This window comes from Ahaetulla prasina, chromosome 2 (genome assembly GCF_028640845.1).
Source record: "Ahaetulla prasina isolate Xishuangbanna chromosome 2, ASM2864084v1, whole genome shotgun sequence".
Lineage (NCBI taxonomy): Eukaryota > Metazoa > Chordata > Lepidosauria > Squamata > Colubridae > Ahaetulla > Ahaetulla prasina.
In genome coordinates, this window is record NC_080540.1 from 301783974 (window position 1) to 301797602 (window position 13629).

A 13629-nucleotide genomic window follows, 5' to 3' on the forward strand; every position below is an offset into this window, starting at 1 on the left:
GCTGGAGGAGGAGGAGGAGGAGGAGGAGGACTGTGGGGTCCTAGGTGTTCTCTGAACTTAGTGGTTTTCTTGCAGACATTTTATTAGGCAACTAGGTAACATCATCAGTGCTAGAGGAATGGGGAGGGGTTGTGGAGAGGAAGAGGAGGAGCAGGAAGAAAGGTAACAAGGGTCAGTGACATAGTCCCCTCTTCCTCCTCCTCCTTCTCTTTGCAATCACCACTCTCTTCTAGCACTGATGATGTTCCCTAGTTGGGTGTTGAAATGTCGCCAAAAAAACAACAACCAAAGTCAGAGAACACCAAGGACCCCACAATCCTTTTTCTCCTCCTCCTCCACCTTCTCCTCCTCCTCCTCCCTCCCTCCCTCTTTCTCTCCCGCTGTCTCTTTCTCCTTCTCCTCCCTCTCCATCCCTCTCCCACTCCCTCCCTCTCTCCCTCTTTCCTCCTCTTCCCCTCTTCCTCCCCATCTCCATCTCTCTTTCTCTCTCCCACTCTTCCCCTCCTCCTCTCTGCCAATCCAAATCCCTTCTAGCATTGATGTTACCTAGGTGATGAAATTTCTGCCAGAAAACAACCAAGTTCAGAGAGTACTAAAGACCCCGTAGTCCTCCTCCTCCCTGCAAACTCCACTCCCTTCTAGCACTGATGCTGTTCCCTAGTTGGGTGTTGTAACATCCGCAAGAGACCAGCCAAGCTCAGATGTTACCCGTCTGGATACCGTCTGAATTTCCCTTCATTTTCTTACATGATCTGCACCAAAAGCAGTAATTCTAGACTCCTCAGGGAGTAAGCGCCGTTAGCGAACTCCCCATGTCAGCACATGGCAGAAAATTCTAGTGAGCAGTGAGGAGGAAAACAGAGGCCTCTCCTGGTTGGAAGGTCTCCAAACGAGCCATGACTTAAGTTAAAATGACTTAACTTCGGTGCAGTTCCCTTTAATCACATGAAGCAGCCTCTGTAGCTCATGAATGAAGTTTTGACAGCCTTCAAAAATCGTGGGCGTTCCATCACTGGAGGTTTTTAAGAAGAGATAAGACAGTCACTTATGTGAAATAGTATAGTATCTTTTCTTTTATGTACACTGAGAGCATATGCACCAAGACAAATTCCTTGTGTGTCCAATCACACTTGGCCAATAAAATTCTATTCTATTCTAGGTGCTCCTGCTTGAGCAGGGGGCTATACTAGAAGTCCTCCGAGGTCTCTTCTCTTCTCTTCTCTTCTCTTCTCTTCTCTTCTCTTCTCTTCTCTTCTCTTCTCTTCTCTTCTCTTCTCTCCTCTCCTCTCCTCTCCTCTCCTCTCCTCTCCTCTCCTCTTCTCTTCTCTTCTCTTCTCTTCTCTTCTATTCTATTCTATTCTCTTCTTATATTCTATTATTCTATTCTACACTATATTTCTATTCTATTCTATATTTCTATTCTATTCTATATTTCTATTCTATATTTCTATTCTATTCTATTCCATTCCATTCCATTCTATTCCTAATTCATATCCTATTTCATTCTATTCTATTCATTCTGGCTCAAGAAATGTATGTCCTTCCTTTGCTTTGGGGAAATCCCTGAACAAATTCCCACGGGGAAAAAAAAAAACGTAACTAAAGGCTCAGCCATGCCTCCGTGTGGTTGACCATCTTCTTGCACACATTGCTGGTGTGCGCTGGTAGAGGCAGGATGGACAGACAAACAAACAGGTGGTTCCCTGGCAGACGTGATCCTCCTGCAATCGGATGTTTCCATCAGTTAGCTTGAAAGAACTCTGTATGTTTTTTGCTTAAGCAAATGTCTCATGTCGACCAAAGCCCAGCCGAAAGTTGTCCCCAAATATTTTGCTGCCTTATTTGTATTTTTTCTTGGTTTGCCAAACAGGTTGTGCGACTTCCTTTGATTTTCACAAGAAAATCGATTATCTGTTCCTGGTGGGTACCGAGGAAGGCAAAATCTACAAGGTAAGAGAGGCTTTCTTGTAAAATTGGGTTGTGTTTTCTGGTCACAGAGCACAGGTGGCCTCCTTCCCTGTCAAGAAAAATGTCTCAGGCGTCTATAAGCCTCACCTAAACAGAGCAGGTGAATACCTCCCAACAGGTGGGAGGTGGTAGAAAAATTGTGGATGCATTACGCTGGTGGATTTGGGAAGGGGTGGTCTTAAGGCTTGGGACTGATTGATGATATCAGAGGACTGGATACAATACGTTCGCTGTGGCCTGTCTAGCAGCCGAATCAGAGGAGGTGGCGGCGTGGGAGCCAGGGTCAACATCAAAGCAACCTGAGACCTCTAAGGGGGAAGAGGGAATGGAGCTGGCAGAGGGAGAGACAGAGGCGGAGCCTGGGCCGTCCATCAGCCCTCAGATGGAGAGTCCCCAGGTCTGGAGCAGCGGTGAAATCTGGCCGGATCTATCCGGCTCACATGAACCAGGAGTGCTGGCAGCGGAGGCTCCGCCCACTCACCAGGATGTCATTACGCCCTGTTTTTGACCCTCTGCATATGAGCAGAAGAGGCGCATGTGCTCACATTCCTGAACCGGGAGCGAATGTAAGTGCATTTCACCACTGGTCTGGAGGTGGCTGATGAGGAAGAGGAGGGTCCTTGGTTGTCTCTGAGCTTGGTAGTTTCCTTTCAGACCAACTAGGTAACGTCATCAGAGGGTTTGTCGTGTTTGGAGAGCTGACTCAGAGCAACGTTAACCTTTAATTATGGCATCCTTCTTGGGAAGATCTAATCTTCACCATCTTTACTTTTTGGGAATCATTTTGAAATATTCTTGGACCACCGTTGCCAACTTAAGCCTCCAGCCGATCGGTTATGGTTTGCACAGCCAGCCGGGTATTGAGTCTGTATTTGGCCTTTTGTCTACCTGTTGAGTCCTTTCAGACCAACTAGGTAACGTCATCAGAGGGTTTGTCGTGTTTGGAGAGCTGACTCAGAGCAACGTTAACCTTTAATTATGGCATCCTTCTTGGGAAGATCTAATCTTCACCATCTTTACTTTTTGGGAATCATTTTGGAAATATTCTTGGACCACCGTTGCCAACTTAAGCCTCCAGCCGATCGGTTATGGTTTGCGGCACAGCCAGCCGGGTATTGAGTCTGTATTTGGCCTTTTTGTCTACCTGTTGAGTCCTTTCAGACCAACTAGGTAACGTCATCAGAGGGATTATGTGAAGTGGAAGAGGGGGAGGAGGAAGAGGAAGAGGAAGAGGAAGAGGAAGAGGAGGGGTCCTTGGTTGTCTCTGAGCTTGGTAGTTTCCTTTCAGACCAACTAGGTAACGTCATCAGAGGGATTATGTGAAGTGGAAGAGGAGGAGGAGGAGGAGGAAGAGGAGGAAGAAGAGGAGGGGTCCTTGGTTGTCTCTGAGCTTGGTAGTTTCCTTTCAGACCAACTAAGTAACATCAGAGGGTTTGTCGTGTTTGGAGAGCTGACTCAGAGCAACGTTAACCTTTAATTATGGCATCCTTCTTGGGAAGATCTAATCTTCACCATCTTTACTTTTTGGGAATCATTTTGGAAATATTCTTGGACCACCGTTGCCAACTTAAGCCTCCAGCCGATCGGTTATGGTTTGCGGCACAGCCAGCCGGGTATTGAGTCTGTATTTGGCCTTTTTGTCTACCTGTTGAGTCCTTTCAGACGACCCCGGGGGGGAGGCAGGCGTTGTCATATGAAGGAGTTCAAGGTATCAGTCTTAGAATGTAGGCTGTTCCTAGTAAAGCTGCCTGGAACGTTGTGGGTGGGAAAACAGATGTGGAGCCAGACTTCCAGCAGCTACATTTAAGACAAGAATTCATTATAAACCAACATGCAGTTCTGTTGTGTCTGCGCCCCCCGAGCCAGGCCCCCTGCCAGAAAGTGACTCGGAAAGTGAGGGGGAAGGGCCGTCAGGACTTACCTCGGGAGCACCGGCTTCCCTGGCTCAGCTCCAGGAGCCAGAGGCAGGGCAAGTGGAGGAGATAACTCTTTCCCCCCCAGGCCATGCCTCCAGACCCGGCTGATGGCAATCAGGCCTGGCTGGACCCAAGGTTTCGTAGGCAGGAGAGGCGGGAACAACAGAAGCAGGGGTGGGGTAGGACTAGGAAGTGCTGAGTCATGGAGCCACACCCCACAGGATATAAAAGCAGCAAGGGCTGCTGTGCCTCTTCGTAGCAGGCAAATCAACTGCTGAACTAAGAGCTGAAGTACTGTTTGTTCCTGGGTGACTCATCAGCATCAAGAGAGATAACAGAGACACTTGGCAGACGCTCGCTAGTTTGCTGCCAGAGCTGATAGTGCCGGCTAATTAAGCCATCGCTCGGACTGAGGCGAGGGAGGACAGAACAAGTTCCCTGCCGACAGCCCCTTTTTATAGGAAACTGTCAGCCTTTAACCAATAACTTTAAATACGGGTTAGCCGGGTTCGCTTCTTCCAGCTCCTCGCTCCTCGCTCAGCTCCCTTCAGTTGCCCAGACTCCAACCCACAAGGAGTGGATTATGCGGTCGTTCAAAGGTGACGATGATGATGAATATAGCAATAGCATTTAGACTTATATACAGTGGTGGGATTCAAATAATTTAACAACTGGTTCTCTGCCCTAATTATTTCTTCCAACAAACTGCTCAGAAAGTTAACAACCAGTTCTCCCAAAGTGGTGCGGACCGGCTGAATCCCACCACTGCTTATATTCCACTTCATGGTGCTTTACAGCTCTAAGCAGAGTCAGCCTCTTGCCCCCAGTAATCTGGGTCCTCATTTTACTGACCTCGGAAGGATGGAAGGCTGAGTCAACCTGGAGCTGGTGAGAATCGAACTGCCAAACTGCAGGCAGCGGCAGGCAGCAGAAGTAGCCTGCAGTCCTGCACTCTAACCACTGCACCACCGAGGCTCATGATACCTTAACCACTACACTGAACTGGTTGTCTTAAATTTTTAAGTGGTATGTATTCTTTTCAACAATCCTATAGTACTAGGCAGATTGCATACAGTTTGGGTTGCTACAATATATAAAAAAAATGTTGAGATTCTGGAATGGTGCCGAGAAGAGCAATAAAGTTGGCTGGATACTAAAATATATAAAGGAGAGTTGTAGGAATTGGGTATGTCTAGTCTAATGAAAAGGAGGACTATGGGGTCCTTGGTTGTCTCTGAGCTTGGTAGTTTCCTTTCAGACGACCCCGGGGAGGCAGGCGTTGTCATATGAAGGAGTTCAAGGTATCAGTCTTAGAATGTAGGCTGTTCCTAGTAAAGCTGCCTGGAACGCTGTGGGTGGGAAAACAGATGTGGAGCCAGACTTCCAGCAGCTACATTTAAGACAAGAATTCATTATAAACCAACATGCAGTTCTGTTGTGTCTGCGCCCCCCGAGCCAGGCCCCCTGCCAGAAAGTGACTCGGAAAGTGAGGGGGAAGGGCCGTCAGGACTTACCTCGGGAGCACCGGCTTCCCTGGCTCAGCTCCAGGAGCCAGAGGCAGGGCAAGTGGAGGAGATAACTCTTTCCCCCCCAGGCCATGCCTCCAGACCCGGCTGATGGCAATCAGGCCTGGCTGGACCCAAGGTTTCGTAGGCAGGAGAGGCGGGTACAACAGAAGCAGGGGTGGAGTAGGACTAGGAAGTGCTAACTCATGGAGCCACACCACACAGGATATAAAAGCAGCAAGGGCTGCTGTGCCTCTTCGTAGCAGGCAAATCAACTGCTGAACTAAGAGCTGAAGTACTGTTTGTTCCTGGGTGACTCATCAGCATCAAGAGAGATAACAGAGACACTTGGCAGACGCTCGCTAGTTTGCTGCCAGAGCTGATAGTGCCGGCTAATTAAGCCATCGCTCGGACTGAGGCGAGGGAGGACAGAACAAGTTCCCTGCCGACAGCCCCTTTTTATAGGAAACTGTCAGCCTTTAACCAATAACTTTAAAATACAGGTTAGCCGGGTTCGCTTCTTCCAGCTCCTCGCTCAGCTCCAGGAGCCAGAGGCAGGGCAAGTGGAGGAGATAACTCTTTCCCCAGGCCATGCCTCCAGACCCGGCTGATGGCAATCAGGCCTGGCTGGACCCAAGGTTTCGTAGGCAGGAGAGGCAGGAACAACAGAAGCAGGGGTGGGGCAGGCCTAGGAAATGCTGAGTCATGGAGCCACACCCCACAGGATATAAAAGAAGCAAGCTGCTGTGCCTCTTCGTAGCAGGCAAATCAACTGCTGAACTAAGAGCTGAAGTACTGTTTGTTCCTGGGTGACTCATCGGCATCGAGGGAGATAACAGAGACACTTGGCAGACGCTCCCTAGTTTGCTGCCAGAGCTGATAGTGCCGGCTAATTAAGCCATCGCTCGGACTGAGGCGAGGGAGGACAGAACAAGTTCCCTGCCGACAGCCCCTTTTTATAGGAAACTGTCAGCCTTTAACCAATAACTTTAAATACGGGTTAGCCGGGTTCGCTTCTTCCAGCTCCTCGCTCAGCTCCAGGAGCCAGAGGCAGGGCAAGTGGAGGAGATAACTCTTTCCCCAGGCCATGCCTCCAGACCCGGCTGATGGCAATCAGGCCTGGCTGGACCCAAGGTTTCGTAGGCAGGAGAGGCGGGAACAACAGAAGCAGGGGTGGGGTAGGACTAGGAAGTGCTGAGTCATGGAGCCACACCCCACAGGATATAAAAGCAGCAAGGGCTGCTGTGCCTCTTCGTAGCAGGCAAATCAACTGCTGAACTAAGAGCTGAAGTACTGTTTGTTCCTGGGTGACTCATCAGCATCAAGAGAGATAACAGAGACACTTGGCAGACGCTCGCTAGTTTGCTGCCAGAGCTGATAGTGCCGGCTAATTAAGCCATCGCTCGGACTGAGGCGAGGGAGGACAGAACAAGTTCCCTGCCGACAGCCCCTTTTTATAGGAAACTGTCAGCCTTTAACCAATAACTTTAAAATACAGGTTAGCCGGGTTCGCTTCTTCCAGCTCCTCGCTCCTCACTCAGCTCCAAAGCTGGTCGATACGTCGGCGCCACAGTCGCCCATCCTCAAGCTCCACCTGATACGAACGGGGACCTGTAACTTCTGTAATCTGTGCCGGCACCCATAAGAGTTGACCAGTATAATTCCTGGCGTATACTCGGTCACCTTGCTCAAAGGTTCTGACTGCACTTTCCCAGCCTGTGAGGGTTTCTGTTGAATAATCGGGTTGTATTCTGTCTAAACTGGTTCTCAGCCAGCGACCCATAAATAATTCGGCTGGGCTTCTTCCGGTGGCTACACAGGGAGTGACATGTTGGTTGAACAGATACTTATCAAGTTTCTCCCGATGGGCCTCGGGACCCATTCGATTGATTTGCAATTGATTTCGTCGATGGTGATGCTGTTATTTAACAATAACAATATTTTGTGGCATCCAGAGAGTCCTGGGACTGGCACGAGTGGTGAATTGTTTCCTTCCCTCCTCTCCCCTCTCCTTTTTCTTGGCAAGATTTTTGGAAGGAGTTTGCCATTGTCTTCCTCCTAGGTCTCAAAGTGAGTGACTGGCTCAAAGTCACCCAGCTGACCGCCCGCCTCATGCCTAAAATCCACAGTCTCCCGGTTTCTAGACTGAGAGCAATAGGGAGTGGTGCAGTGGCCTAGAGGTGTAGCTCTCACCTCGCAATCAGGAGGCGGTGAGTTCGATCCTAGGTAGAGGCAGATATTTTTCTCTCTGGGCACATTGCTGAACAAAACTCTGCATCGGTGACAGGAAGGGTATCCGGCCAGCAAACACTCAGCTCCCTTCAGTTGCCCAGACTCCAACCCACAAGGAGTGGATTATGCGGTCGTTCAAAGGTGACGATGATGAAGAATATAGCAATAGCATTTAGACTTATATACAGTGGTGGGATTCAAATAATTTAACAACTGGTTCTCTGCCCTAATTATTTCTTCCAACAAACTGCTCAGAAAGTTAACAACCGGTTCTCCCAAAGTGGTGCGGACCGGCTGAATCCCACCACTGCTTATATTCCACTTCATGGTGCTTTACAGCTCTAAGCAGAGTCAGCCTCTTGCCTCCAATAATCTGGGTCCTCATTTTACTGACCTCGGAAGGATGGAAGGCTGAGTCAACCTGGAGCTGGTGAGAATCGAACTGCCAAACTGCAGGCAGCGGCAGTCAGCAGAAGTAGCCTGCAGTCCTGTACTCTAACCACTGCACCACCGAGGCTCATGATACCTTAACCACTACACTGAACTGGTTGTCTTAAATTTTTAAGTGGTATGTATTCTTTTCAACAATCCTATAGTACTAGGCAGATTGCATACAGTTTGGGTTGCTACAATATATAAAAAAAATGTTGAGATTCTGGAATGGTGCCGAGAAGAGCAATAAAGTTGGCTGGATACTAAAATATATAAAGGAGAGTTGTAGGAATTGGGTATGTCTAGTCTAATGAAAAGGAGGACTAGGTGTGACATGATAGCAGCCTTCCAATATTTGAGGGGTTGCCACAAAGGGGTGAATTTATTCTCCAGAGTAGGGGTCTTCAAACTCCAGAGCATCTGAGGGCAGGACAAGAAACAACGGATGGAAGATACTCAATGAGAAGCATGCTGGAATTAAGGAGACATTTCCTAACAGTGAGGACCAGTGGAATAACTTGCCTCCAGAAGTTGTGGGAATTCCATCACTGGAGGTTTGGAAGAAGAGACTGGACAGCCATTTATCTGGGATGGTATAGGGTCTCCTGCTCAAGCAAGGGGTTGGACTAGAAGACCTCCAAGGTCTCTTCCAACTCTGCTGTGGTTTTTTTTTAGGCTTCAGAATGAGGAAAAAATCAGTCAAGAAGTCATTTCCATATAGGATTAACTCACTCAAAAGCCATAATCAATAGAGGGAAATAGCAAGAAAAACAGTATATTTTAAAGAAGGTTAAAGAAGTTACCGAAATCACACCTAAGTTAAGATTACTTAATAATGGAAAATATCTAATAGAACTAAATGAAGATTGAAACGTCTACAGTGATATCCTTAAAACAGGATTACAGAATGAGAGAAATATCCATAGAAAGAGTATATATACCGGCATTAATGAAAGAGGAAGGAAGGAAGAAAGGAAGGAAAGGAAGGAAGGAGAGAGGAAAGAGAGAGAAAGAGAGACAGAAAGAGAGAAAGAAAGAAAAAGAAAGAACAGAATAACAGAGTTGGAAGGGACTTTGTAGATCAAATGGTCCAATCCCCCGTGCAAGCAGGAGACCCTGCCCCATTTCTGAAAGAAAGGAAGGAAGGAAGGAAGAGGAAGAGAGCAAGAAAGAGCAAAGAAAGAAGCCATCTGTCAAATAGGAAAATGCCAGATGAAATAGGATTGAAGGAGCCATTTAAATGCTAACAACTCTATTTCAATAAATATAGAAGAAGACTGTGGGCTGCAGAAAGTCCTATGTATGGAGGGAAGGTAAATGCAAGAAAATATGCAGACTGTTGCATGAATGGCTTACCTAAACAAAGTTTTGCTCAAGATCTTACAAAGAGGAATAAAGCCACACCTGGAGCTGAATATAAAAAGCAGAATAATTTCAGACTCTGGGGATAGACTCAAGGCACCTGGTGAAATGGGGAAAGCAGGAAAATTAAAGGGTTTTTTCTTTCTTTCTTAATGGATCCTTTCAAGGCCTTTGGTTGCATAAGTCGTAAAGAATATGTGGGGCGCCTTAAGAAGAACATTCCAGAACATCTGATTCTTCTTCTGAGGAATCTAAAGGTAGAACTGGGGTTGGAAAAACAAGGAAAAAGAGAGGTTCAGAATAAGGAAGGGAGCGGGACTAAAAATTCTTTATTTTATTTGTCGGTGGTAGTCCTCGACTTACATCAGTTCACTTAGTGACCGTTTGAAGTTAAAACGGTACTGAAAAAAGCGACTTATTACCATTTTTCACACTTACAACCGTTGCCGAATCCCTATGGTCACGTGATCAAAATTCAGACACTCGGCAATTGACTCACACTTATGACGGTTGCAGTGTCCTGGGGTCACGTGATCCCCTTTTGCGACCTTCTGACAAACAAGGTCAATGGGGAAGCCAGATTCACTTAACAACGGGGTTGCTAACAACAACTGCAGTGATTCGCTTAACAACTCTGGCAAGAAAGGTTATAAAATGGGGCAAAACTCACTCAACAAATGTCTCACTTAACAACAGAAATTTGGGGCCCAATTTGGTCAAGTCGAGGACTTCCTGTGTGTTGCTGCTCGTTTCACTAAGATTCCGGTTGATATACAATATTTGATTTAAAAATATGTATTTATCCCCCTGCGATCATGCGACCACACTTCAGGCATTCGGCAACCAGGGCAAATTTCCTGTTTGCAGCATCCTGTGTTACGCAACCAGGTTTTAAGATGGTTTTGGCAAAACCCAACATTTTATTTCCTTTTCTGTTGTTAAACCCACTTCTGTAGCGAACCCTTGGTACACTCAACAACCATGGCTTCCACTCAACGATGGCAGATTTGCTTAACAACCGCCTCAAAAAAGGGTCATAATATCAGCTCGTTCACAGGACCGAGCCGCTTATGACCAGCACAAACTACGATTATGATATTTGAGGGAATAGAAGGAAAATCCATTAAATTCGCAGGTGACACTAAGCTGGCAGGAAAAGCCAACTCCCTAGAACAGGGGTCTCCAACCTTGGCAACTTTAAGACTTGTGGACTTCAACTCCCAGAATTCCACAGCCAGTCTTTTCTTGAAGATTTCCAATGTTGGAGCACCCGCAACTTCTGGAGGCAAGCTCTTCCACTGGTTAATTGTTCACACTGTCAGGAAACTTGGTTCCTTCCTTGATAAGTTTCCCTCCCTTGTTTCTTGTCCTGCCCTTGGTGTTTTGGGGAATAAGGCAACCCCCACTTCCATATGAAAACACCAGGAGTGTTGTGGTCCACCAAGGCCAGCAGAGCTGGCAGCAGATTCTGACAGTAAGGAGGTTGGGGAGGAACATAGACCAATCCTGGGATCTGGGGAAATCTCCGACGAGGGCTCTGTGTTGGAGGCAGAGAGGGGGCCAGGGCCATCTGGTAGTTATGTGCTGCCTCCGGAGCCTCCGGAATCTGACATTAGTGAGGCAGAAGAACAGCTGGAGCCTGTTTCCAGTGTGCGCATGTGCAGAGCTGCCAGAAGGCAGAAACAATTAAGGGAAAAAAGGGCGACTTGGGAGTAAGGCTTGGAGATGATTGGCTCCTCCCATAAGACATAAAAGAGGAACAAACAGTGAGCCTTTGCAGGAAGCAATTAGTTCATATTTATTTATTTATTTATTATTATTCACATTTTTATACCGCCCTTCTCCGAAGACTCAGGGCGGTGTACAGCAATAAAACACAAATACATTTTTTTAAAAATACAATATATAATTAAAAATCTAATTTCATAAGCTGAATATTTAAAAGACATGGATAAAATTATGAAATAAAATAACCCCCTTAAAAACCCCACTAAAAACCCTCGATTAAAATTTATCATTAGGCCAGCCCTGCTTGATGAAAAAAGAAAGTCTTAAGCTCGCACTTAAAGGTTCGAAGATCAGGAAGTAGGCGTAGCCCCACGGGCAGTTCATTCCACAGGGCAGGAGCCCCCACAGAGAACGCTCTTCCCCTGGGGGCCGCCAGCCGACATTGTTTGGCCGACGGCACCCTAAGGAGGCCCTCCCTGTGAGAGCACACAGGTCGATGTGAGGCTACTGGTGGCAGCAGGCGGTCCCGTAAATATCCCGGTCCCATGCCATGGAGCGCTTTAAAGGTGATGACCAAAACCTTGAATCGCACCTGGAAGACCACCGGCAACCAATGCAGCCTGCGCAGGAGAGGTGTTACATGGGAGCTACGAGATGCTCCCTCTATCCCCCGCTCTCTGAGAAGTCCATTTGACCCTGTGCTCCGTTTGGCCTTGCAAAATTAATTGACATTTAGGTCTCTGGCAGTGCTTCAAGGGAGATAAAGATGGGGGCTTATCAACATTACCCTGAAAGGCTGTGTCAACTTGAGCAAACATGGGTCGGAATCTTCACAGACTGTTTGTGAATCATTAGGGGCTGTGAATGATCATAATTCACAACCCGCCTCAATAAAAGAGGTTTTTTGGGGGACTAAGATTAGGATTTGTGGTTTCTCAGGAAGCCAAAGTCAGAGCATGGAGGATGCTATCAGATGTCCCCACAAGTCTTCTCTTTGTGAGGCTAGATAGGACACACCGCCCTGAGTCCTTCGGGAGAAGGGCGGTATAAAAATCAAATAAAATAAATAAATAAATAAATAAATATACCCAGTTCCTGCAACCGTTCATCGTATCATTTAGCCTCCACTCCTCTTATCACTCTGGTGGCTTTTTCTAGAGTCTCAAGAGTCTTTTTTATATCATCATAATCCTTGGCAAGATCAGACTCGGCTGGGCTGCCAGCTTTAGCTAGCAAAAAATTTGCTCACAGCCAGGATCTGCCACCTGAACATCTGAGGCAACGCTGGGTTTTGTTTTATTTTATAACTGCTGAGTCCGCTCCAAAGGGTTCAGTAGAATAGAGCTGGAAGGAACCTTCGAGGTCTTCTAGTCCAACCCCTTGCTCAAGCAGGAGAACCTGTACCACTTCAGACAAGTGGCTGTCTAGTCTCTTCTTGTAAACCTCCAGTGATGAAGCATCAACAATTATAGAATAGAATAGAATAGAATAGAATAGAATAGAATAGAATAGAATAGAATAGAATAGAATTAGAATAGAACAGAACAGAATAGAATAGAATAGAATAGATTTTTTTATTGGCCAAGTGTGATTGGACACACAAGGAATTTGTCTTGATGCATACGCTCTTAGTGTAAATAGAATAGAATAGAATAGAATAGAATAGAATAGAATAGAATAGAATAGAAAATTGCAGTAGAATAGAATAGAATAGAATAGAATAGAATAGAATAGAATAGAATAGAATAGATTTTTTTATTGGCCAAGTGTGATTGGACACACAAGGAATTTGTCTTGATGCATATGCTCTCGGTGTACATAAAAGAAAAGATATATTCATCAAGAATCAAAGGTACAACACTTAATGATGGTCATAGAATAGAATAGAATGGAATGGAATGGAATAGAATAGAATAGAATAGAATAGAATAGAATAGAATAGAATAGAATAGAGTAGAGTAGAGTAGAGTAGAGTAGAGTAGAGTAGAGTAGAGTAGAGTAGAGTAGAACAGAACAGAATAGAATAGAATAGAATAGAATAAGAAATATAGAACAGAACAGAACAGAATAGAATAGAATAGAATAGGACCAACAGACTTGGAAGGGACCTTGGAGGTCTTCTAGTCCAACTCCCTGCTCAAGCAGGAGACCTTATAGTACCATTCCGGGCAAATGGTTGTCCAGTCTCTTCTTAAAGACCTCCAGTGTGGAGCACCCACAACTTCTGGTGGCAAGCAGTTCCACTGGTTCATTGTCCTCAATGTCAGGAAGTTTCTCCTTAATTTCAGGTTGCTTCTGTCCTTGATGAGGTTCCATCCGGTGCCTCTTGTCCTGCCTTCTGGTCCTTTGGAGAATAGATGGACCCCCTCTTCTTTGTGGCAGCCCCTCAAATACTGGAAGACTGCTTTTTCCTTCTTCGGTTTCTTGGAGGGCAGTGGGACAAATCTAGTACCTGTGAGGAATAATTTCTCTGAGCCTCGGTTCTT

At 46.4% G+C, this 13629-nt stretch overlaps 1 protein-coding gene across 1 annotated transcript in view; it reads left to right on the forward strand.

The window, feature by feature from the left end:
- Positions 1-13629, forward strand: part of DNAI1 (dynein axonemal intermediate chain 1) — a 185016-nt gene that overhangs the window by 112340 nt on the left and 59047 nt on the right. The window contains exon 16 of the mRNA XM_058171975.1: positions 1871-1950. Coding sequence (XP_058027958.1) covers positions 1871-1950 — 80 coding nt within the window. The remainder of the gene's footprint in view (positions 1-1870; positions 1951-13629) is intronic.